The sequence below is a fragment of the Acanthochromis polyacanthus genome, chromosome 18 (genome assembly GCF_021347895.1).
Source record: "Acanthochromis polyacanthus isolate Apoly-LR-REF ecotype Palm Island chromosome 18, KAUST_Apoly_ChrSc, whole genome shotgun sequence".
Lineage (NCBI taxonomy): Eukaryota > Metazoa > Chordata > Actinopteri > Pomacentridae > Acanthochromis > Acanthochromis polyacanthus.
In genome coordinates, this window is record NC_067130.1 from 15,589,084 (window position 1) to 15,614,687 (window position 25,604).

A 25,604-nucleotide genomic window follows, 5' to 3' on the forward strand; every position below is an offset into this window, starting at 1 on the left:
TTTCCTTCTTTAACTGAGGGGTACCAACAATTTTGTCCACGTGTGTAAATGCACTGCTTCCTACCTCATTTGATCTCATATCGACATACAGATTTGCACATTATATTAAGTTTATGCCCACATATGTGGTTATTTTCATATGTGGTTATTTAATCTGTCAATAATTTACTGAACTGACAAATGTTTAGTGTATAAAATGTTGATCACCATTTCCCAAAGTTCAAGATGACGTCTTCAAATGTCTTGTCAAGCCAAATATATTCAGTTTACTGTCACAGAAGAGTAAAGAAACAAGAAAATATCCACATTGAAGAGGCTGAAATCAAAGAATTTATACTTTTTTCCTGAAAAAAATGCTCTAACAGAATAATCAATTTATTAGTTGACAACTGAGCGTTAAACTAACAGGTATTTTATTTCATTATGTCATTTAAGATGACTGAGAGGGTGCTAAAATAACAGGAACACTTCTCTGTATAATGCAAGACAGTTCAACACCACCACAAACTACTCCCATAAAAATGATAATGAAGTTAAATCAAGTTAGATCAATGTCTGAAGAAAAACTGAACATGAATGTAGGATTTCTGTTATTAGGTAGAGTGGGAGATGCTTGAGGTGGATTCTTGGTATCTTGCTTGAGGCAGGTACTTCCAAAACTTGTCTGAGTTGTTTTCTGTGTGTCAATCAAACACATTTGTGTGGTTTTAAGTGTCTGACACTTCTGTCAAGGATTACTTTGCCATCGCTCCTCTGAATAGAGTTTTAAGGGCGCTCTAGACTGAAGTTCTGAGCTGTTTGAGGTGCAATTTAATAGCCGGGAGGAAAGTCTAAGAAATCTGCTTCCATCAATGCAAAACAATCAGACTGACACACACTGCTTCAAACATTTGGTGGTTCAGAGGTTTGAAGATGAAAGAAAGCATGTGGGAGAACTTAGGATCAAATTCTGATGCTGTGAACCCATTTCTACAAATCAGCCTATCAGAAAACCACATGAAATGACAATATTCTATTCACACAAGCAAACCAAAACAATGGAGGCAAAAACAAAAGCGTCTGTGTGACACTGGTAAAGGTGGATAACCCCGGAGAGCTGCCGAGTTGAAAAACAGAGCAGATGTATGCTGAGAAGCCTCCCCTCTCATACATCGTTTCTTCTATTTACTACACAGCACTATGATTAATCACACATTTACTGCACAGATGTGCCTCAAATTATTTTATTGTACTATTGTATTGTTTTATTTACACAAATTATTTCATGCAATAAACAACTGTTGTTTACTGCAGGTCTTTCTTGCTCTGCTTCATTCTGATGTATTCGCACAAACTGTAGTTCCTTTTAGACCACTTACAGCATTTAACACTGTCCACTGGTGATAAGATCTACTGCTACAATTTAGTTTTTCGTGAAAACAGGGCCGACATACCCCCTTATATTTTTGCACCAGAGCGGTCATGAAGGCCTAAGCAGGGCATCAGATTTCCAGGTCTCCTCTAATGGGGCTCCAGGAGAGAAACCATTATCCGTGCGTTAAACAGTGAATGAACTGTTACAGTCTTTTGACACCCAGTGGGCTTTTTACTACAACAATCTGAGACCAGGCACATTTGTAAAAAGTAGAACCACAGTAGCTTTGTCTTCAGCTACTCATGTAACTATTAACCCTCTGAACTCAAAGCTGCTGGGGGTTTCAAAGGAATTATGTCTTTCTAAATGACAAATTTACACCATTTTTCATATAAAAGAAAGAATTGCCAGATTTACATCGATGATGTACGATCTTGTCTGAAAAAGGATCTAAATATAATATGATACAATGTGATAGTTCGATGAAATGACTATTCTGCAGGTCTCATTTAAAAATCGCTCAAAATAAAGCATTTGGTTTAACCAGACCCTGTAAAAATAATAAAAAACAAAAAAGCACAAATGTAAAGCTATGACTGACCTGAAGGGATTTTCAACTAAACTGGGCTGAGCTGCATACCGTCTACACAGAGCCGATAAGAGACAAGTATGAAGACAATTTGAAGTAGTAAAATATCTACAGTATGTAAAGTTACTCCTCTATTTTCCACTATTTGTACAGGTTTTTTAGTTTCTAGAAAAATAAACAAAGAAATTCAACTTCAGATTTTGCATGTTTGATGATTGGTGGCATTATAATTATGTTACACTGCACACAAGACATGTTTTAGTTCTCTGTACTTCTAGCCATGGTTGTGCTGTTTCCATAGAGGTGCAGGACTTTACATTGCAGTGAAAAACGAGCCCACAGTGACTAAAAAAAAATAAAAAATGACAGGAAGGGAGAAACCACCCAGAAACTGCTTGGTGTGATTCAGAAGGTTAACAGACAGAAAACAAGCCAAAACTTAAATCTTTGTGTGAATCTGGAGAGTCTGCTATAAATATAAATCCTCTTGTCAAATCTTTACCTTAGACTGAAACATGCTAGCTGTGATGAGGGTTGCAGGAAAAAATGAAGTCAAGTCCTGAGGTAAGGATGAGGAAACAGGATGTGTAAAACTAATCAGGGCAGTGCAATATTAAAGCTCATTACGAGCATCAAGCTCTTGTGTTGCATGTTTTTACTACTTTTTCCTGGCTCTGGTTGCACCACGGGAGCCTCACAACTAGCATCATCCCAGTCTTATTAAAGACTCCTTAGTCCTTTGCACTGCTCCTTTACTCTTATCATGTAGTCTATAAACCCCCCCACTCATTCCAGCTCTCATCCTTTACTTTGGGACATCTTAACCTCAGTCCTCACTTTGTGGCCTCTTCTTCCCAGCTTATCACCCACTTACACATGTCCACCCTCCCTCCACTCCAACAGCCTGGTCTGGCCTATCAGCGGATACCAAGGAAACCTCTGGATGATGTCATGCGGTGTGGCTGCTGTTCCAAGACTGACATCATTGTGGAGAGAGCTCCTCATTCTTTCCAGAGTATGACCCAAAATTTTTGGCTCCCCTACCCACACCTACTGTTCCAGCTTCCCCTCTCCTCCCCCTCCCCGCCTCTCGATCCTGAACATTGCATCTTGTTTTCTTGACACACAAACGTCCTTCCCTCCAGCTCTCAAATAAGCTCAACTAATACAGTATATCGTCGCCCACATTCATACAGGATGAGCATGGTGTTGCTCTGCTATAGCTGAGACAATAAAGGCCAGACAAGAAGCGCAGTGTTTGCACAGCTCCACCTCGGCTACTTCGATTCAGCCGCCGTCCCCTGCGGATTACCTCTGAGCGAGGCCAAGCGGTGCATCTGTCCCACTTGAGTTCCCTCAGACAAACCACAGATGGTTATTTCACTGAATGCTGCTTAGAACCGAGGGGATGGGTATTAAATTATCTCTGGTTGTTCTTGGCAAACTCGCTCGGAAACAAGTGAGCAGCGAAGTCAGGGGGACACGTTTTGTGGATGGCCTTTACTTTCAGAACAACAGAGATAAAAATACGCTTTGAGACACACGCAACAACCACACGCCAAGAAGACAAACGACAGTGCAAAAGGTCACAAGGTGAATTTTGCTTAAGATAATGACACTTAAAGACTGATTTCTACATATAAATTAAAGCCATGATAGAAGGAGTACTTCATTTGCGTCAGATTTGCAGCATTGATTACCACGTAAAATACATAAAGCAATCACCTCCTTAGTCTTTACTGGCACAAGCACAAACGCAGCACTCTTATGCAAGCTGCAAGAAAAAAAAAACATTATGGTACTTATAGAGGGCAGACAGTCGCCCTGCAACCACAATAACCTTGTGACAAACCAAACCACAAACCACCTCAGCGTATAAGTACTACTTCTCTTCTGACTTCTGAATGCAAGCAACGGCACAGGCCGCACTAAGGAACTTTCACCATACATCATAATGCCATCATAAATCCAATTATCTCCCTTCTGACTGTAATTATGTGATTGCAAGTCCTTTAAATCATTGATATAATCCCTGGGAAATCATATCTATGCATCAAAATTACATATTTAGAAGTTTTGTCCATGGAAATAATCCATTCCTGCCTGAAAAATAGCCTAGCAATAACTACGCTGGTAACTCTTCTAGATTATGTTAATCTACATAGTTACATACATACATAGCTTTAGCCACCTTTCCACACTCAATGCAACCTGAGCACACCGGCTCACCTTCAACTTTGCTCGAATACAGTAAAACAACTTGGCATTACACAATGGCAACTGGTAGTATCAGCATAATTCAGCCGTGCAGGGAAAATATTGACACAGAATGGTCCACCTTGCAAGTTTACAGAATGCATTTCTATCTGTTTGTTACACAGGAAATCCCAAAAGTTTGAATCCATGTTGTTTGGGAATATCTGCACTTTCAAGTCTGGAATTCTCAGTTATGGTGTGCTGACTGTTTATTTCACTAATGACATGTCTTCCAGCATGTGGGAAGATTTTAAAAAAACAAACAAAAAAAAACAACGTGATTTTCAACAGAGGAGGTCATCATCAAAAATCTACTGTGGAAAAAAAAAAACATGCTGTGTTTCTAAAGAGAGTGACTGGAAATCACAGGGCCTTGAGTCAACTGAAACTTAATTGGCCTGCCAGTGAAATCAAATAGTTTTTTTTTGGTGTGTGTCTGTGTGTGTTTTCATGCCGACCACCTCTTGGTGGTAACCGACTCTGGTAAAAGTCAACACAGGATCAGACTAAAGTACAAAGGGGAAAAGGGAGTAAGGGGAGGAAAGGAGTGCAGCCTGAGCATAATTTGGAAACTATGTGGCATATTTTCCATTTTCTGCACGCACTGGAGCCTGTCCTGTCTCCCAACTGGCAGACGCACAGCAGGAGGGCTTCAAACATCCCTCACAAAATATCTGTCCGTTCCCACGGTAACCGCTGGACTGTCACTGCAGCTTTGATAGCCGTCTCAGGTTTAAACTGTTCTGTATCACCTCAATCTTATGAGTATGCTTTAAAAAAAAAAAAAAAAAGTGGAGCAGAATTACAGCTGAATGAAGTCATCTTGTTGGCAACTGGAGGAATTTACCAACAGCCATTAGGCTTGGGGGAAATGATAGCGGACACACAATAAAAACATCTGTATTTATGTCTCCTTTAATAGCTCACAGTCCACAGTCTCACTAGAAATGTGAACATACCCCAAGCAGTATAAAACAGTGTTGTACTTCCCTGCTTCAATCGTAAATCACATTTTCCCATTACACCTTCTGGGGAACAAAAAAGTCTATATGTGCAGTACATCTTACAGACACAGATTGTCTTTCTTGAAATGTAGAAACCTGGCTTTGGTTTTGCCAAGCCGTGATTGGTTCATGGTTCAAAATGAGGACAAGCAGTAAAATCTTCGTCTCAGTTTTATGTCCCATCATATATCTATCTCGCCTATGGCTTGGCAGGCCAACTTGAGCGATTTTGGGAAAACGGGTGATGTCATATTTCTTTCTTTCTGTCTGTTCTCGCCGAGCTGCAGTAAGGTTAAAGGTCAGCTGGCTCAGCATCAGTCACATCAGTCAGCCTCTGTTACTAATTATTATTGAGGGCCTCGGCCTCATAGACTAATCCCCCTTTAAACAAGCACAACTCTGAAGGGACAAAGACAACACTATTCCTTGTGCCTTGTGCTCTCTGTGTGTTTTCGGTGTGTGTGTGTCCCACACAGGGGTCATGTTTAAGAGCCACAAACACCCACACAAAAGCTCATTATAGGAGCTATCCAAATGAATTCTTCACACTAGGTAAAAGCAAATAGTATTTAACCCATATCAGGTGTCATCTCATATTGTAAACTCAAAAATGCTTTCTGTCACTAGTCAGAATACTATACATCTTTTATCTCCTGCCAGAAAGCTTTTCTATGAATAAACAGAAGGAAAATTAAGAAATTAAACTCTCTAATGATTCAAACGTGCCTGTTCAAAACAAAACTGTTGCAGCAAATTCAGACAAAGCATTCAGTCGCAAAACCACAAACATAAATACAACACTTGACTTACAGGTTTAGAAGCCACGATGAGGAAAAAAGATACAAAAAAAGCAACATCAGATGCACCAAACAAATGCAGCTGGAAACAGACCAGAATTCTGGGACATGAAGTCCTTTTGTGGAAGATGTGGAATATATGGCACCTAAAATTAAGTTTGATTTACGATTGTGTGCATGTGTGTGAGTGGGTGGCAGAAGTCGGGGGATCAGACGTGGGGGGCTGCAAGAGCCAAATCCACACATCTATAGAGGATGTGGCCGCTACCGCAATCTCCCATGTCTAGCAGAATGAGGACTGGGGATGACCATCATTTGTGCCACATCCATATGTGTCTGTACTGCAGTTAAAATGAAGAACTGAATCAGCTTGTAAGTCATTTGTTTCCGGGCTTTAAATCTGAGTCAAGCTGCCCTTAGCTGACGTTAAGTATCGCCCATTAAAAACGACCGGTTTGTCGGTATGCTTATGAAAATAGCATTTAACTGGGGATGCAAATCAGCTGTCAGACTTATAAATCAATTCGCAAGTAACACAACGCACCAAACCGCACACAGCTGAGCGGAAAGTCAGTGTGAATCTGGCATCCATAAATGGCATCCAGCAAGCCCTCGCACAGACAGTCCTAAATGGTCCATTAAACAGCTAAAATGTGCAATTATGCAATTTTTAAAAAGTGATAAGATTAGGAGTTGCAGAGTAATGCCTACCTCAAAGACTTCTTCATCAAGTATTCTTGTTCCAAACACTATAATTCCTTTGGTATCAATGATGGGATGGGGGCTTCGGAGCAGCTTCTGGGTGGTCTTCTTTTTACAGTCCAGAATGAGGGTGATGGTCTGCTTGTGCACACTGATGGCCACTCGATGCCACCTGGAATGGGAGGTAAAGTTAATTCACACACTTACTGGGTTACACACCGCCCAATTACAAAGCGCTAACAGGCTAAGGGATCCCTTTTTGTGTTTTGCCTGTTCAAATTCAAATACACGTCTTTCTGTTTTGTAACTCGAATCTCATTTCAGTCCAGTTTTTGGTGGCAGAAGTCACACATTTGAGGAGAATGAGGAATAAAAGCACCATGTTACTGTGCGTGTGTTGCAAAGAGACACCTGGTTCAGGTGCTGCTAAACCGCTAAAACGTAAATAAACTGCTATCAAAGCCGAGCGCAGACACCTGGAGTCTGATTAGAGGGGAGGGTGAATACACAGAGAGCAGAGCGTTTATTTAAGAGTGCTGTACGACTGAAGTGCTGGCGAGTGAACCTACTTTCCATCAGCTAGGTTGACTCCTCTGAAGAGGGGGTAGTCCTCGGGGCTGGGTTTGCCTGTGTGGTCCTCGTACAGGAACACTGGCGAGCGGCCCACTTCTAGTCCGAGCTGCTGGATGCCCTGTTCATTGTACACGGACAACAGGAAGGACTGGCTGCCCTTCATAGGCTTCACTGTGGCCAAGATGGAAAAGTCCTCAGGGAAGACATCACCTGGCAGGATGGATGGTGGGTTGGAAAGAGAGAGAGAGAAAAGTTTTTGGACAGCTAAGTAGCAGTAACCATTCATCATCACCATAAGAAGAATGAAATACTAGTTTTGTATTCAGGATGTTGTAATCGAATCATTATTCTGGGAGACAGGCTGTGATCTTTTGGTGTCAAGAGGGAGTGTAATGTTTTTATTGCTACTTCTAATGGAAAGAAATGTTAGAAAAACAAAGATCATTTAGATTGGAGGAATCGTAAAAGATTGGGCTTTGCGCACCGAGAGGAAACATCAGCGACTCATGGAGTGCCCAAAATGTAACAGGATAGGATTAATCTGAAAGGGATGGCAGGCAGACGAGAGGTTGGACAGGAGGGAAAAAAAGAAACCGTTCGAAGCAGTGGATCGCTTCCAGTGCAGCACAGGATGAGAAGCATTAACGACAAAAGCATGTGATCCTGGGAGACGTTGTCAAACTATCCTCCTTTCCTCTCCCACAGCTGATGGATCTAACAGACGCTCGAGCGAAAGGGGTTGAGAGGAAAAGCGAAGAGCGAAAGTTTTACAGGAAAAATAATTAAAGGCACATTTGTGTGGAAATGGAAATACCACCAATATATTGGTATGAAAACACACAAGCAATGCGACAAAGATGTGCGAGCTTCCATCCGCATGGTTCCACTGAGTAGCCTCAAGTATTTCCTCCATTTCGCTCAAGAATGGAACATATCTGCCAGACAAATTCCCTTAGTTGGGTGTTCTCAAGACCCCAGAAAGAGGGGCCGGCTTTCCAAACACCCGAGGAGACAGTTGCTCACTAACGTTGAGGTCAGACTACACTTGGAGGCAAACAGAACTTTCTGATCTTTTAGTTTGAGGGAAGAAAGAGGCTATCGGACTATATTAAAGCCGCTATTGTTATGAGAAAGCAGCTATCTGGATTATATTTAACATAAGCATAGAAACCGCTTGAATCCCAGTAGCAATCTCTTGCTTTACAGCATGTGCGATGAAGAGAGTTCCAGACGGCCGGAAAACAGAGGCAGGGCTTGTGGCTACAGTGTTACTGTAACTCCTTGTGCAGCCATCAAAGCCCCTTTACCCAGAGAAGAGAAGACGAACCAAATTTTGCCACCACCCATTCGCTTTACTCCCTCTTGTTTTCTTCCTGTCAGCATCTGGATGTCTGTTTGCCTTCCTGCCTTTTTCTATCATTCCTTCATTAATGCCAAGCATCAAATCACATCATGCGGAGAGCACATGCCTTGGCAGTGCGCTCCCTCAGGAATTCTGCTTGGCATCATATGAGAAACATTGCTTTAATTGACAGATGCTTCGATGAGATGGTGTATAGCAGAAAGCAAGAGAACACAAGAAGTGAGAACACAAGACAGACAAGCCTTCAAAAGCCTCATGTGAGGGAATTTGGTGAGGAAGGCAGATACAAAAAAGCTTTGTCAGGCTTAATATATGAAATGAAAAGGGCTATGATGCAAACAAAATAAAAAGAAAGTGGGAAACACCAGAGGAAAGAAAGACAATGAGGAGTTTATTGCTACATCCGAGCCACAGTGAGTCAGCGTTTATTCTGTGCGGAGGTGAGGGGTCAGCTGAGGGGTGAGAGAAAAACCAGGGAGCAGAGGACAACAATGGAGGGATGAAACAAAAGAAAATAAACAGCTTTCAAGTTTGAAGCATTCAAAAGCAGCAGCCAAAATTAAACTGCCTCTGAATTCCCTGGTAGCATTTCTCATAGCAAGGGATCTAATTTGTGGATTCATGTTTATGCGCTGATCTGTCCTCCCAGTCGTCACGACACGGACCCGATGCCCTGTGAGAACGTCCATTAAAATGATGGAGAGAGAGAAGGAGATTGAAAAAATGCGAGCTACCTTCCTCCAGGACCTCATGTGAAGTGGGAACAGAGGGGAGGGGTCGCTCAGAAAAGCTCTGGTTTCTCTGGAATGTGTCTCTCAACCTGCTACTTCAGGCCACCAGATGAGAGATACTCGCTCCTCATTTAGAGTGCGAGTGTCGATATGGTGGGAATGGAAAGCCTGTGGTGCCAGCAATCCTGGGAGTTTACGCTGGCATTACCACAGACGGTGTCAGGCCAGAAACTGTCTGGGAAACTTAGAGACAAACCCAGACATCTGAGCCAGCCAATCAGGCAGAGTCCATTTTTCTCTCCAGATTAACCCACTGAACCCCAAAACCTGCCAAAAGGTTTAAAAGGCATGAAAATTAGACCATTTATCAGAGCCAGAAACTGTAAAAAAAAAAAAAAAAAATCACAGATTTTGAACTTTCTTATGGTCCCTGAATGAATCATATGTGAGGAGCTGCTTGGTAGAGAAAATTAACCAAATCTAAACTTAAAATTGTGACATTTCATCTAAACCACTTTATTCTACATGTCTCGTTTAAAGAAATGTGAAAAATAAATAGTTTAAGCTAACCAGATTCTGTAAAAAATTAAGTATTTGGCACTTTTCAGCACAAGCTTTTAGTGACTCAGCTGCAGTCAGCAATCGCATGAGAAAAATTCTGATTTTTCCAGTTGAATTGGGTTGAACTGCAGGCTGTGTTACACAGAACAGTAAGGAGACGACTGCAAGTAGTAAAATATTTATAGTATGTGCAGTCATCTTTTTTCAGTATTGGTAACACTTGTGGGCACTTGGAAATGCTGTACATGTTGACTATTTTTGTAGTCGTTGTAAAATAGGTAATTAAAGAACTTTCACTTGCTTTTTTTATGATTTATGGCATCATAACTTTGTTTTACTGCAGAAAAGACATTTTGGGTTTGCTCTACTTCTAGCCATGGTTGTGTTGTTACCACAGAAGTGAAGCTGTTTTGAAAAATGAACCCAAAGTGACAAAAGCAAAAAGTACAGAAGGTTAAATAACCAAATAAAGTTGCTTTTATTGTGATGAAATATCTCTACTCTAATACAGTCAGATTTTATTGTCTGCTAAACAAAAAGTCTGTGGTAGAAGTCTCAAGGCTGACAGTGGGAGGTTTTATTTACAAGTTAAAGGAGACAGAGAAAGTGCTTTGCCCTGTGACTGATGTCGCACACCGACATTTGACATGCAAACCTCAATTGCTCTTCCTCTCCTGCAGTACTTACAGAAAACTAAAGAACAGCTCTAAAGTCAGGGAGGGGAAGGAGTAATGGCTGCTCTTTGAATGATGCTCTCTACTGTCTGTCAGTGTGCATGCAAGCAGGTAAATGAGGTAGAAAGTCTTGGGTCCTGTAATTGGTCATTCAGTCATCACCGTGTCCAAATCTCTCTTTCTGTATGAGTCAAGCTGCATTCCAGTAGGACAGCATATTGCTGCAGAGACAACAAGTGGACCAGCTTGTATGACAGTTGATGGCTCTATGAGAAGAAGGCATTTGTGAACAGGACAAATCATGTAAAGCAACTAAAGGTCAGCTGCTAGTTAACGGTCTGTGACATGACTTTTTTTTTTTTTTTTTTTTTAACAGTTTTTAGTTGTATGTGAACAGCTCATTTAGACTACACTACCATTCACAAGTTTGGGTCACTTAGAAATGTCTTTTTTCAATGAAGATAACATTAAATGAATCAGAAATGCAGTCCAGACTTTGTTAATGTGGTAAATGACTATTCTAGCTGGAAATGTCTGGTTTTTAATGGAATATCTACATAGGGGTACAGAGGAACATTTCCATCAACCACCACTCCTGTGTTCTAATGCTACATTGTGTTAGCTAATGTGCTAATTGATGATTAGAAAACCCTTGTATAATTATGTTAGCACATGAATAAAAGTGTGAGTTTTCATGGAAAACATGAAATTGTCCAACCTCAAACTTTTGAACGTTAGTGTATGCGTCAACAAACATAACAATTTATGATCCATCATCTGCCTTTGATGAGGTATTACTTTATTACTGTGGTGTCTGTAAACTTGTCCTTACCTCACATGGTCAGAGGCCAATAGGAAATGATTAGGGGGTGATAAACTCCATATCCCATAAGACATAAAAAGCAAAAATCCCTTTTTTAATTTATGTCAAAGAGATATGAGTACTAAACTACCTCTGTCATTATCTATATCAGACATAATGACCATAATAACTACTTAATAGCTCGGGAAGCCTAGCATTTTTGCTCGTTTTACTCGATGTTCGTTCAGTTTTTAAAGCAAAAGTCCTGCACCTCAATGGAAACACAACAAGCATAACTAGAAGTGGAGTAAACTCAAGCATGTCTTTTGGGAAGCATGACACAGTTGTAAAGTTATGAACCATAAAAGAATGTTGGATAAAAAGTTGAATTACAAAAGCTATGAAAAAAATGCTGGAATCGACGTGTAAGCACTTTCCTGAGCATCCACAGGTGTTACCAATACTGGAAAAATGATGACTCTACATACTAGATAAATATTTTAAGACTTAGAGTTTTGATTTGTTCCCATACTTGTCTCCGTCTGTTCTGTGTAAACACAACCTGCAGTTCAGCCAAAAAGAATGTTTTCACAAGACTGTTGGTCACAACTGAGTCACTCATGGAGCGCTTTTTTTTTTAAACGGAGTGAGATTAGTGCAAACGATAGATGTTTGTAAATTTTTAAATAACATGAAAAATAAAAGGAATTTTGGTGGAAGATTATTCTTTAAACTCAGACTTTGTTCCGTTTCTCGACAGAATGGCACACCACACATGATTAGTTCAAGACCTGACTGTTTTGAAAGTTTCTGGCTTTGAGAAATGGTGCAATTGTGTCATTTTTTTAAAAAAAAAAGACAACATTCCTTTAAAACCAGCTGGTGTGTTTTGGGGTTGAGAGGGTAAATGCACATCAACTACTCAATGGCATGTTGACTTGATAGGTGTCTTCTTTGTTAAAGAAAGTCTCTCTTCTAATATTTATTATCAAAGCTGTGTTTTTTTTGGTGTTGTGCATCTATAAGGTCTCTCATCTAAATACTGAAAAACACAATTACATTCATTAAATGACACTATTCAGGTAACATGGAGATGTTTTGTAAGATACTAAATAATTTCACTCATGAGCTTTGTTCGAAAACAACAGAACCCTTATTTAATTTCCAGCTTGTGACCTTAGCTTGGTCAATTAGATTTCTCTGTCTGCTGCTGCAGAAGCTTGTAAGGGAACGGACAGTGCCATCTCAGCACAGCAGCTCAGACCACAAATGCACATGCCAAGCTTCAGCTAACCCCATTCAGGCAGAAAGTAGGAGCTGCTGCATCATTCTTTCCTTGCCGTTTGTTGGCTCTTGTCCATTATGGCAAGAAAAACACAGCCTGGTTTGAAGGAAAAAAAACCTGCATAAACTTCCCAGATTGTCAAAGTGACAGCCAGAGATTTTTGCCAACTTGAATGTGTGGATATATGCAAATGCCAATTTAGATGCTCCTATGTGCCTATTTGTCATAGATTCATTGGAATGCATATAGAATCACAAATAGGGGACAGACTACTGAAACACGCTGTGTGTCATAAAAGTAAAAGAGAGCAGACAGTTTCATTGGACTTTTTCTTCACTCCTCATTCACATAATAAAGGTAAGAAAGGTCTCTTCTGTTTTCAGGGCTTCAGTACTTTCAAATGAATCATCTCTTCCACATGTTTGCCTAATGATTGCATGTCTGCACATGCTCTTTTCCAGCACATCATCACAGACTGTCTGTGGTATTGGGGTCACGGGCCAGTGTGTACTTAATCAGAGCTACAGTGTCGTTTGTTACCAGAATTATAACAAAACGAGCATGTTTGAATGCTTTTGTTTTCTATATGCGACTTTTTTTTATTGTTTTACTTATGGAGACAGAATGCTGTGTTGATAATTTAGGCAAATAGCACTTCCAGGCTTCGGGCCAAAGTCATAACTCAGTAGCAAACTTGGTTAAAGGGGGAAAAAAGAAATGGATAGAATGATCTCACAAGTTAAGTTGCCGTCTGGAATATATTAGCTGTACATTCTCATAAGGTCAAGGCGAGAAAGAGGCCACATCACAAACACTGCGAGTGGATTTTAAAACCTTCAAGCCACAGACAGCTAGTTCCTTCCGTTTGCAACTTAAGACTATGCGGTGCCTCTTATGACCTCCTCCGATTGGTTTGTTTTTTACGTAGACTGTTATTTCGGATGATCTGGAGTAGCGTGTGTGTAATTATAGTTTGTGTGTCTAAACAGAGACTGATATGAGGCTGTGGCGTCATAGAGCATCAAAGCGAACGGTATTTGTTTGATTGGAGAGCATGTACAGGCATGCAGGCCGCAGGAGCCCTGGGGCTCTACTTTAAGCCCCAAGGAAGAGTCATACCATGGATCAAAGGTCCACTAAGGCCAATGTTACATCTGAGAAAACCATGAATGGGGCTGTCATCTAATCTAAGCTTTGTGGAAGCTTAGCTCACAGGAAGTGTAATTGTTTATCTTTTTTTCATATATTTTTAAACTGCAAGAAAAGCAAGATCGTAATCATTTTCAGAAACGGGATGGCTGGGTCACGGAATTATGGTTATGAACAAAATAAGAATACAGAAAAGGGAGTTTTGCACGTCTCACTACACAGAAATGAGATAAAACACAAGGAAGAAAACACTGCAAGGCAGCGGCGGCGTAGGAGAAATGATAGAGGGAAAAATTAGGACGCTTGAGGGAAAATAAAGGGAGAAGGAGAGAGAGAAGCAAAGGAAAGACTGCCGGGAGAGGGAGGAGGAAAGTACTACTGCAGCGTACCGCCGAGCAGTAACTCAAAGCCACGTCAGCACAATAGAACAAGGAAAAAGTGGAACCCCAGACTTCCCTCCCCTTTACCACCCCTATTTTCACTGCTTTTCCATCGTCCAGCTCCTCCTACAACATCACATATTACAGGGCTGGATCGCATGCATGCGGTGTGAGTTTTCAAGGGGCATGAATTATCTGTATTTCTCATTTTAATGTGTTTGTGACTGTGCATGTAAACCAACTCATCTACTGAAAGTGTGCTAGACATCTCATTTGTTTAGAAGCACTGAGTTTTCAGTAAAAAATGCAGACTTACTGCATATGTTTACAGGGAAGTGAGCGATTAAACAGCAGCCACAGCCTCTCTGAAATCCTATAAACTTAAGGCAGAGTTGACACAAATAATCAACTTAAAGGAGCTAATAAAACTGCTACCTGAAGGGGAAGAAATGATCTAGCTAGGTGGGGGCAAATACTAATTGCTTTCCAGTCATGTCAAAACATTGTATCTGCAGTTTATTTTGGGGTGGGGTGAAAGGTCACACAGCCGAACAGATGGTCAGACTGCAAGGTGAGTTAAAGATCTTGGAAAAGACACATCATGTGCAGTGACTAACCTGAGGAGGATGGAAAAACTGTGTTTGATGTCTGAAGGGGGAAAATTAAAAAGTTCTTAGATGTAGACAGATAGGGAGAGTTGAGTCAGATACTCACCTGGGTACAGCTGTTTGGTGGGGGCACTGAGCTGGGCGTCTTTGGATACTTTGTAAGCCACATCAGGTCCTTGTGTTGACCTCCGATGTGAGCAGAAACCCGTTGTTTTTGTAACACCCTCAGGTAAACTGTGAAAATCTAAAATCTTCAAGAGGTCTGCTGGTTCCGCTACAGAGAAAAGAGACAAAAAAGAGAAAATGACGTTAGATTTATGTGAACAACTGGAAGGAATGACATTTAAATCCCACACAGAAATGCCCATTGCTAAATTTAAAGTCAATATATTATAGAGTTAGTGCAATACAAAGATAGATCCAGTCTTTTTTGTGCACAGTTCAACTTTTCTACATATTAAGCAAGCCTTAATTATGGCACATCTTTTCGCCATTCTCTCCATTTTCTAACTCTTGCTGACTCAGAAGCGCTAGTTGCTCAGCAAGAGGCTTCACTGTTGTGGTTCAGAGAAGATTTCTGCTATCCATTTAGGTGCTAAACAGAGACATGCCCATTTATAGATGGCCATGATCATGGGTTACAGCTGCACCAAAACCCGTCCTTCCATCCATTTTCCTGCGATGCTAAATCTACCGCTGCCTCTCTTTGACCACAACCGTGCAATTAGCACACTCTCAGGCCGGTCGTCCCGGCCGTAGCCAGGCCACCGCAGAAGTACACTGGGTCACAACAATGTGACATGGGGTTTGACCCTGAACCGCACCCTCACATGCCAAAACCACCCAGGACAAACAGCTGTTCCTGCAGCCAGATGCGCACACAGCAAGCTGCACAATGACACACATTAGCATAAAACCTTGCCCAAGGACACTGCGTTCTGTCTGTAGGGACAGTCACACAAGCGGCTAAGGATGGGCAAACACTTAAGGGAGGGGAAAAAAGCTAAATAGAGGAAAACAAAGGGATTTTATGGCACTGGAGTTCAAGAAAAAAACAAAAGCAAGTGTGCTGTGGTATTCCGCTGGATGCATTTTTCTGTTATGTGAATACTGAGCGTCGAAGGCCTGGGACTAGATTAAAGCGCACACACAGGTAAAGCAGTAGTTGAGTAAAAGACCACACACATTGTTCAAAAAAGAAGCTTTCAATAGGCCCATCAATCTGAGAGTGAAAGGGCAGCGAGCAGAGGTGGAAAGGTGAGATCGAAGCAGCGCTCTAGTGCAGCCTGCATTTCCCTGCAACAACCTCCAGCTGGATGTCATTATGTATGACTCACGTGCAGCACAGATCGATTAAAAAAAACTCGACAGTCTTAAACAGAGGTTTCCATTTAAGAAGGCTTTGGCTGCACGTGTTCCTCTACAGCTGTGCAGTGATTGTGGAAAAAGAAGAAAAAAAACTTCCTCTTTACCCACAGAAGTCTGATTGCATACAATGCCAGCAAGAGAACGACTAAACTAAAGAAAGATAAGAGTGTTTAATGTCATGATTAGTCAAAAAAACATCTACTTCTTTGTTGTGCAAACCAGACATCAGATATGGAGCAACTTATTTGACAAGAAATAAAATCAGATATGAACATACTTTATCTGTTTAAACACACAAAAGCCTGGAATAAATCTTTTGAGGAGAAAATGAGAGCTCTCAATCAGTTTGCTGTGTGGTAATTTCATAATTTAAAGAGCAGCAGTGTTGCTTTGGTGGTCATATTAAGAAGAGGCACATGGATTTGGAACAGCAGCTCATCTGAAAGATATCGACTTTTTCCAGGTGCCACACCCATCTATTTAAGAACCCACCTAGCCCAGCCTTTAAACATGTCGAAAAGATAACACTCATATTCCTGTCAGTTCATACCGCAGGCTGACAGAGCCTCTAAGCCAGTGAAGTGTCTAAACAAAAAGACAGCTTTGTCTGTCATCAGCCCACAATGAAGAGACAGCCAGAAACTCACCCAGCAGCCAGAAAACGTCTATCATTCCCCGTGATCACAGAGGTTCCTTTAATGAGGCTCAGAGCTCTGCAGCACAGCATTAATATGTCACCCTGCCAGCTGATGGGAAATGTTCCTCTGATACAAATGCCCTGATTCATCTGCAATTAATCAACAACTATGTTCTACATCATCATCACTCACTGGTCCATAACTGAGAGGTCACAGGAGCATAAAAGATCTTAACTGAGAAGGAAAGGCAAGATCATGCATTCAAATAATTATTTCCCAACTATCCAGCAAATTTGTTCTAAAATGGTATTTATATTAAGTCGTGAGCACTCAGGAAAGCATGACAAATAATTGCAGTGTCTGAATGTTTTATTTACTCAATAAACCAGCAACAAAATATTAACTGCTTATGAAGTCTGTTTATAACTGTCAAACAACAGCCATCCATTACCTCCGCTACCTTTGCTCAGCTTTTTAGATGTTTATTGGGGGTTGATAGGTCCGCTGGTAAAAGTTTATAGCTCTAATGTTTTTATGGTCTAGCTAGGTGTTGCTGTCTGACGCATACAGTGCAGTTATTGAAACAATCCTGACATGTTTTACACCAGCAAAGTGCCGCACTTTACATCAACGTCTGCGCAAGTCCTCAGAAAACCCTGCAGGAATTACTCTGACAAAACAGCTAAGTATACTCCTGCACTGCAGAAGTTGCTACATGCAATAAAATCCTCTGAACCCTAAGCTTTTTTTGGCCCTGTCACATTTCTACTCACTGTGGACTCATTTTTCACTGAAACAACAATGGGTAGAAGTGGAAAGAACTCAGAAATGTCTTTTTAAATGATCAAAAGCAAAAATTTTAAAAACTGGAATCAAGAAGTAGTACATTTTTCCAATTTATTACTAATATTGTAAACAATGGTGGCTCTGCTCCTAAACATTAAGAGTAAAGCCCTTACATTTGTTCCTATATTTTTCTCCTATCTGCGCAAACAAACTTTGCAGTTCAGTCCAGTTTAACAAAATAGCACCTGATTTTTTGTCATGTGATTTTCGATCGCAGCCAAGTTACAAATAGCTTCCCATTTACACAAAGAAATGCTGAATTGTTAATCGTTTGTTGGCAAATTTTTAAATGACACATGCAGAATTACTCTTTAATTCCTAAAGATAACATGCCATTTGACCAATTTTGGGTTTACTTCACACCTACTGTATATCAGACACACTTATTGAATCATTTTAACAATCCAAAAATCCCCCCAAAAACCCAGCTGTAGACTCTAATTCGTTATCCGTTTCTATTAAGAACACACTAAGAACATACGTCGCCCACCAGGCCACTAAACAGAGCAAATTGGCACAATAAACTAGAACAGAAAGCATTTTCATTTAATTCCACTTTTACAAGGATCACAGTTGACCACAGGCAAATCTCACAGTTTTCGCCCTTTTCTGACAGCCACAAATGTTCCCTGTAAAAGACATAATAGCCTGCTTTGACAATTCTCTTTAACCTGCCACACCAATCGATCACTGATGGCCGCACAGGGACCGTCCCTACAAGGCATGGAATTAAGTGTGTTACAGTTAACACAGTGTCTGAAGGATGGACGGATTAAAGCTGAGCTACAGTATTACAAACTGATAGTAAGTTAGGCGGTGGTGTGGTGTCTCAGACTGTTAGAACCAGCCAGCCATAGCCTCCCTTTTCCATACCCCCCCTCACCACACACCAGTGCAGTGATTCCCTTATTTGGACACATCCTTGTTTTGACCTTCAGCTACAGACTCTGGTGGTGACAGGTTAAAAACACTCATCCATCTCTAACTCAGAGACAATAATAATCTTCCTTGTAGTACTCATACAGACGACAGTATTTCAAGGCTATCCTGTCAAAATGGCCCTCCATTTTCTCTGAAACTACATGTTCGCAGGTCTGCCTTCATGTAAAAGCATCTCAACACAAGCGGCTAAACTTCAGCAGTAGCTGACGGCAAACTCTCCACTTATTAGATGTTTCCAATAAGCCACAACCATTTTATTAGTTTATAGATCACAATAACCCACAAATACTGATAAATGATTCCAATAAGTACCTTTGGGCGACAGCATACTGCACTCACAATGCATCACAACAACATGGCTCTCATAATAGCAAAACAACAGCCAGCTCAGCACCACAGGGGAAGAGAATAAAGGGGGCGGTTTGAAGGAGCATCCACTCGGTGGTAACTGTGTCATGACCTCTTGCTGAGGGGAGTTGCTTTTGCTAATCCACACTGATACCATCAAATCCCAGCAAGGATCAGCAGCTTTTTTAGCACAGAAACTGACATTAGGGCACTCTTCTATCCATACCTGTTGACCACTCTCCCAGTCTCTTAAACTGTGAAACTGTTCCACTTTCTCACTTCTATTTTCCTCTCATGAAATCCTGTTTTGTTTTGTTTTTTCTCATCTGAGGTTTAAGATCTTCTTGAATTAAAGCAACTACAGGTCACCTGGAGGTGAGCCAGGTGGAGAGGGCCAATGAGGAAAGCATCACTTATCTCTATCCAGACACCAATTACTGAATTAAAGACCCATCGAATACCCATCTGAGAAACAGCAGATGTCTTCTCCAGTGACATAATGTTTCACCTGACGCAAAGTGATCATCATTTTCCTCAACGATAAAACTGTCTGGCACTTTAAAGTCGCTAATGCAAACATTATCACCTCTTCCTTTCTCCTTCATTTGAATATTCTCACACACCTCCATTCATGAGTTTGTCACCGGCAGTCGACCTTCCAGCGGAAGCAGTCCTGACCACATCCTAAGCCACAGGTATGAGTCTCAATCCCACCTTGTTCAGCTGAGCTGTTTACCCACTTAGCATGGCAGGTCCCTCAAGAGACCAACACCTGTGGCACTGGATGCTAAAAATAATTTTACCTCTGACCACAAGCTCTTCACATCCAAGAGGCAGGTTCTCCACATAAACACAGAAACTGTTTATATGACTCGGTCTTGTGTACGTTTGCTCCCGGTCAGACTGCTGCCCCTCTTCTGCTGCTTTAACTGCCTTCATGCAAGTGAATACGATACGAATAGGTAATACGATAAATACAGTGAATCCTTTTAGCTTCAGCACTTGATAGAAATTTTCTTATGTAAATTAAACTTTTTTTTTTTAATTTGGCTTGTATGCAGTACCTCGATCAGCCATAGGGCCTCTGCTGTATTCAAGTAAATTTATTTATTTTTTACATTGTAATAAGTCAATAAATTGAGGATTTTTTTAATTTTACAGATTTTGTATAGAGTTTTGTAAAAAAGAAAAACATTAATGAAATGACTAAAAATGACAGTGAATGGCTTTTTTGCTGTTTAAAGTCTGTGTCAAACAGTGAATTTATGTCCTTTGTCATTTAGTAGATGGAAGTGTTGAATACTGTAATTATGTTTCTTAAATTAGACACATTTAATGACAAGAACTGTTGGTTCTACAATTTTCACAGATTTGTTTGCTAAATGAGAGATATTGTGTATAATTTGTATAATAGACATTGCTAATCAATCCGTCTGTCTTTCTGTCTGTAATATTGGTAATTTCATTGTTTTTGCACATGTAAATATTAGTTATTTAAACATTAAAAACTCCTCCCAAAATACATACAACCTCCTTTAAATTAAAGCAAGAAACTGTATTTTTATTATGGAAAATTATTGCATTTTTATGAAATGGTTAAGTGCCATTATTCTACTGTACTTTGCCCCAAAGTTGCCAAAACATAACAATTTTTCACTTTTTTTTTTTTACAGAGTAGAGAACACATACTAAACAGTACATCAAAGTGCACACAGGATTTACTCATCTTGCCCTTGTTGATAAAAGCTGCAAAGTTCAACTTGTGCAACACTTAAAGGTTTTTTAATCTCTCATGTTTAGGCTTTCCAAATTCTTACATGAATGATGAACTTTAAGATGGATGGAGTACCCACTGCTACTCCTACAGTTGGGTTTTCCCCAAGCCATGTGCACAGGAAAAACTTGCAAATGTACATATTAGTCAGCAAAGTGCTGCATCTTTGATGCTAAAAGAGGAGCGGTTAACTTTCTTTTATGGCTTTGTTTGTCAGACACTGGATGAGGTTTCTGCACAGCAAAGGATAATGAATTCATAAAAGTATACAGTGTGAGTTATTTTTAGAGGTGTTGGCAAAACACGGAATTACAACAAAATGACATGAGGAAGGAGGCATCATATGCTTTTATAAACCTCTTCTCCTCCCTACCATCTTGCTGATTTTTTTTCTCTCTTTATGTGAACAGTAGCTTGAGTGGCAGATTCATAATCCTGCTTTCGGCTCCATGCCAAGTCTGTGGTGGATCCCATTCCCCTAAATATCCATCTACCCTCTATTTCCACAAATGCACACATACATATACACACACTGCTCTGTAGCAACACTTAGTGACTCCAGACGGCACCATTTCACTTGACAGGAGGAGGGGTGCTGGACCAGTGAATTAGTACTTTTTTCAAGGGGTGGGGGGAGGATTAACATTCTTCATTCTTTCACTGCCCCCTATCCTCCTCCTACAGCCCTTCCTGAAGTGAGGCCTAACTCTCCCGGCACATGCTTGACCTGGCGCTGAGGACAAGGAGTAATTAGCAGCCATAAAGAGGACCCTGCCTCTCCTGGAAACCAGCACAGCCGAAAACAAGAATGCCCAATGAGAGACTTCCCCCTCCTAGAGCGCATCACAGACAGGCAGGGTGCAGGAGCCTCTTTTCTTTTTTTTATTTCACCTGATTCTGTTATAAAACTTGAAGCCAACTGGAGCCTCACTGTGAGTACAGCAGGTTACTATTAAGGCCCCGATTTAATTACTTAAAGCGAGACTATATAACTCTTAAAAGAAGACATTCTTACTCTGACAAATTAAAAGTGGAATTTAATTTTGATGCACCATGATCAATACCTCATGCTGGCTGTGTTGGCTTATGTTCTTAAACTTATGATGGCCATTACTGTGCAAGTAATTCTTCTGTACCTACTGTTACACTTCATTGAAGCATTTATCCATATCCCATTTGTCATTGTGGCCACCGTAGCTGATGTTCAGAAAAGTTACAAAGGCTTGCTGTGTGGTCTATAGCATCAGATTTCTCCGAGAAATCATTCAGATCCTAACCTAAAAGTCTTGTTCAATAAGATGCATTAAATATGACATTTGCTGTAGCACCCCTCAAAGATTGACGTGAGATAACTTTGTCTAGGTAGACGACAGTGGTCTTTGTTTTAGGTGAAACAGCCAACCCCTGAAAAAGAACACATCAAGAAACAACTGCTGCACTATACTAAACCATCCATCTGCGGGGCCAAAAAATATGAAAAAGACACATCTGTCAGCTCTGACCTGCACTTGTTGCTTCATGTGACCAGACATGAGATTTATACCGCCAGCATTAAGCATATGCTAGATTGAGCGCATTACTTTGCATGGACACACACACCAACAAAAAAAAACCAAAAAAAAAACCCATAAGTAAATTCATGCTAGCACATATCTGGATGGAGTGCCAAGAAGCAAGATGGCAAGCAATCACACATACCTCACTTTAATTAAACCGACAAACCACTGTCAGACAGATTTCCTGGCAATCACAAGACAATCAGTGAGGTTTGAACGAAGATTCAAGTTGTATCAACATGTACGATGCATTGTACAATCATAATGACAGCTGGAAGGAATGTAAATTTTTTTTTAAAAAAAAGCAGCATTTATATGAAATCACCAAACCAAAGAATACAGTCCAATTGAATGATGAGACAGGCTTTGAAGAGAGATTGTGTTACTTTTTAAACAACAAGCATCATACTTATTAAAAATGAATTGCTTCATAAAACACTGAATGCTCCATCAACAGATACATATGACTATTAGCTTATGATAGTTAATAAACTTAATATTAATAGCACTAGAGATTAAAATTTTGAACAAATTTCGTAACTGATAATAGGCAGCCTTATTCAAAAAATCAATTAAGCAAGACAATTTAACATCAGTCTGTGTCCAACACAGTCATTTTGAATGCAAATGCTTTTCTACTTTAATGGCATAGATTAGCAGACACTAGGCCATATTGACGCTAATCTTAGCTTGCTAATCTTCAGCTCACCTACACAAGGAGAGGTCTGGTTGACAGGCATTACGACACACAGAAGACTCTCTCATTGTGGCCCTTTATGAGCTAACTGTAAATACATTTTCTGACATACATATTTTTCACCTTCTGCCTTATTGGTTGAAAATATTTTAGTCAAATCAACAATTAATCACAATTAATTGATGAACCAATAATTATTAATGACTCATTTTGCTCACCAACCCAACAGTTCTTGCTTTTTATCACAACTATGGAGTTCAGCAAGAGTTGCACAAGCTGTCTTCATATGAAAAGTCACCAAAAATGTGAAAAAGAAAATCTGATGCCATTAATTGCTTTGGAGCTAATAACCTTGCCTGCGTGGTGTCATCAGAAGGTGGCTGCATGGCTGTCATAACCAGAGTAATACACAGAAATAAAAGCTGTTTGCCAACTGCTAAAAACTCTCCAAGAAAAATAGAAAGAGAGAAAACTTTAGCAATCTAACAGAGAAAAATGAAGAGAAGTCATCAGGAACTGCTTTCATTAGGCAAGTTTTGACTGTTCTTTGATGTCAGCTGGTACTGGTCATGTTTTATGCTGTCCAGAGACAAAGGTAATAAAAAGAGGAAACAGCTGATGTTCGCTAGCCTAGCCGCGCTAGACAACCCACGGCAACGAATTTAATTCTCTGCCAGGGTGGGTCGAGTTACCCTCCATAAGGCTCGAGGTTGGATGCTCCTAAAACTGGCCGGACCAATCACCATGAAGTGTACAGTCAGAAGGCGGGTGTAACTAAGTGACGACAGAGGCGCCACGATTCTGACAGAAACAACCGGCGCACAATAAACAGTTATCTTTCGACTCGGCTTTGGCCACAGCCCTTAAAGATTTGAAGCTAAAATTCAAATTGAAAGAAACAAAGGACAGCACTGAAGTGTTTCATTGAGAAGAAAGACGTATTTGGACTTATGCCAACGGGATATGGCAAATCCTTAATATACCAGTTGGCTCCGCTGGTTGGGAAGCTAATGGGACTTAGCCACAATCCGCCGGCGCTCTAGGAACTCCGTCAGCCTATTCGTTGCGCTGATTGGTTGTATACCTACCCAATTGCTGCAGAGTGGAATCTAATAACTTTTTCTGTATATCAACATGCACATAAAATACTCATGGAAACAAGGATATTGTCTGCCTATCTGTGTTATACTATGAGCTGTAGCCCTTTCTAAAGAAGACATAGTATGAATATCAGCAAGATGCAAGTATATGACAAGATCATGACAGTGTCTTTGAGCAGACTCTCTCAAAAGCAAATTAGGTCAGGTTTTAAACCGGCATGAGCAAAAATAAGTTTATAAATGACTTCACATGCCAGTATCAGTTAAGTTTCATTTTATCGGCCAACTTCAGCCCAGACGATTCAGGATACTGACCCAGTGACCTGGGCTGAAAGCTGCACGTGGAAACAGCAGCAGGGAGGAAGAGGCAGGGGAGGAAATGAGAAGAGCAGGATCTTTGTGTTTATACACCAAATACACTCATTTTCCTGATATTAATCATTTCATTCTGATGTTCACAACAAGGTACTGGAACATTAACCCCAGCCTGTTACTGCAGAATGACCAGACACCAAGAAACTATTAGCAATCACGTAGATACAAAGGCATGAACTCGGAAAAATCCACCCAGAATCTGCAGACAAAGTCTTGAATATTCATACCATGACTCCCAGACGCACTGATTCATTTACACACAAGACCACAAGCACCTGGAAGACGAGCCAGAGAACAGAGAGTTTTTCTGACCAGAGCTTCTCTTGTGTACTCTGAGGCTCGCAGCTTTAGTCGGACTTATTGCTTTAACAGTGGGAATACCAGATGGTTTACTTCACCGTCTCCAAGCTGCAGCTCACAGCGGTGAAGATAAATCATTGTCTGCCGTCCACCACAGACTAAGATGGAAAAACTGAGTCAAGATTCCATGGTGCACTTCTGAACGCTCATTTTACACCAAGAAAGTGCAGGAATAGGACTTTTGAGGCACGTGTGTGATAACTGTTACCTCTGTCTTTTTTATTATCTGTTTCTCATTTCACCCTCCATGGCTTTGTCTTCTTTCTTACCAGCTTCATAATACCCATTAGCAACTTTATTTCCCGCTGCCTATTTTATCTTTTCCTGCAATGATGCCTTTCCCTCATTCTGTCTCTCCCGCAACAGATATAGTTTTAATGGCTGACTGTTGAGAAATTTATGATAAAGGAGGGCCCTGCAGCACCGACATTACAGAGCCATTTCCTCTCAACCAGCTTCACAGATAACCATTATTCCAGCACCAAACGCACTCACACTAAACAATGAAACAGAATCCTGCTCAATAATAAAGCTTTTCTCAGCGTTAAGACCCATCAAACCGAAACACCATATTCTCCAGCAATTCACTGAGCTGCTGCGTTTCCTGGCTAATGATGGGAATCAATCCAAATACGCAATGTTTTCTCACAAAGGAAGAGTTTCAACATCGTTGGTGAACTCAACGACCTCTGAGAATTTACAAAGAAATGTTCTCAACTGGTCCACGAAATCAACAAAGACAAATATACAGCATCTAAAACACACAAAAAGG

General features: G+C 40.6%; 1 protein-coding gene across 3 annotated transcripts in view; it reads right to left on the minus strand.

Moving 5' to 3' along the window:
• The window catches only part of col5a1 (procollagen, type V, alpha 1), an 87,665-nt gene that overhangs the window by 53,186 nt on the left and 8,875 nt on the right, over positions 1-25,604 (minus strand). For all 3 annotated transcript variants that reach the window (XM_022193114.2, XM_022193113.2, XM_051938111.1), the window contains exons 2-4: positions 14,935-15,102; positions 7,272-7,485; positions 6,712-6,874 (exon numbers count right to left, since the gene is read on the minus strand). In XM_022193114.2, coding sequence (XP_022048806.1) covers positions 6,712-6,874; positions 7,272-7,485; positions 14,935-15,102 — 545 coding nt within the window. The remainder of the gene's footprint in view (positions 1-6,711; positions 6,875-7,271; positions 7,486-14,934; positions 15,103-25,604) is intronic.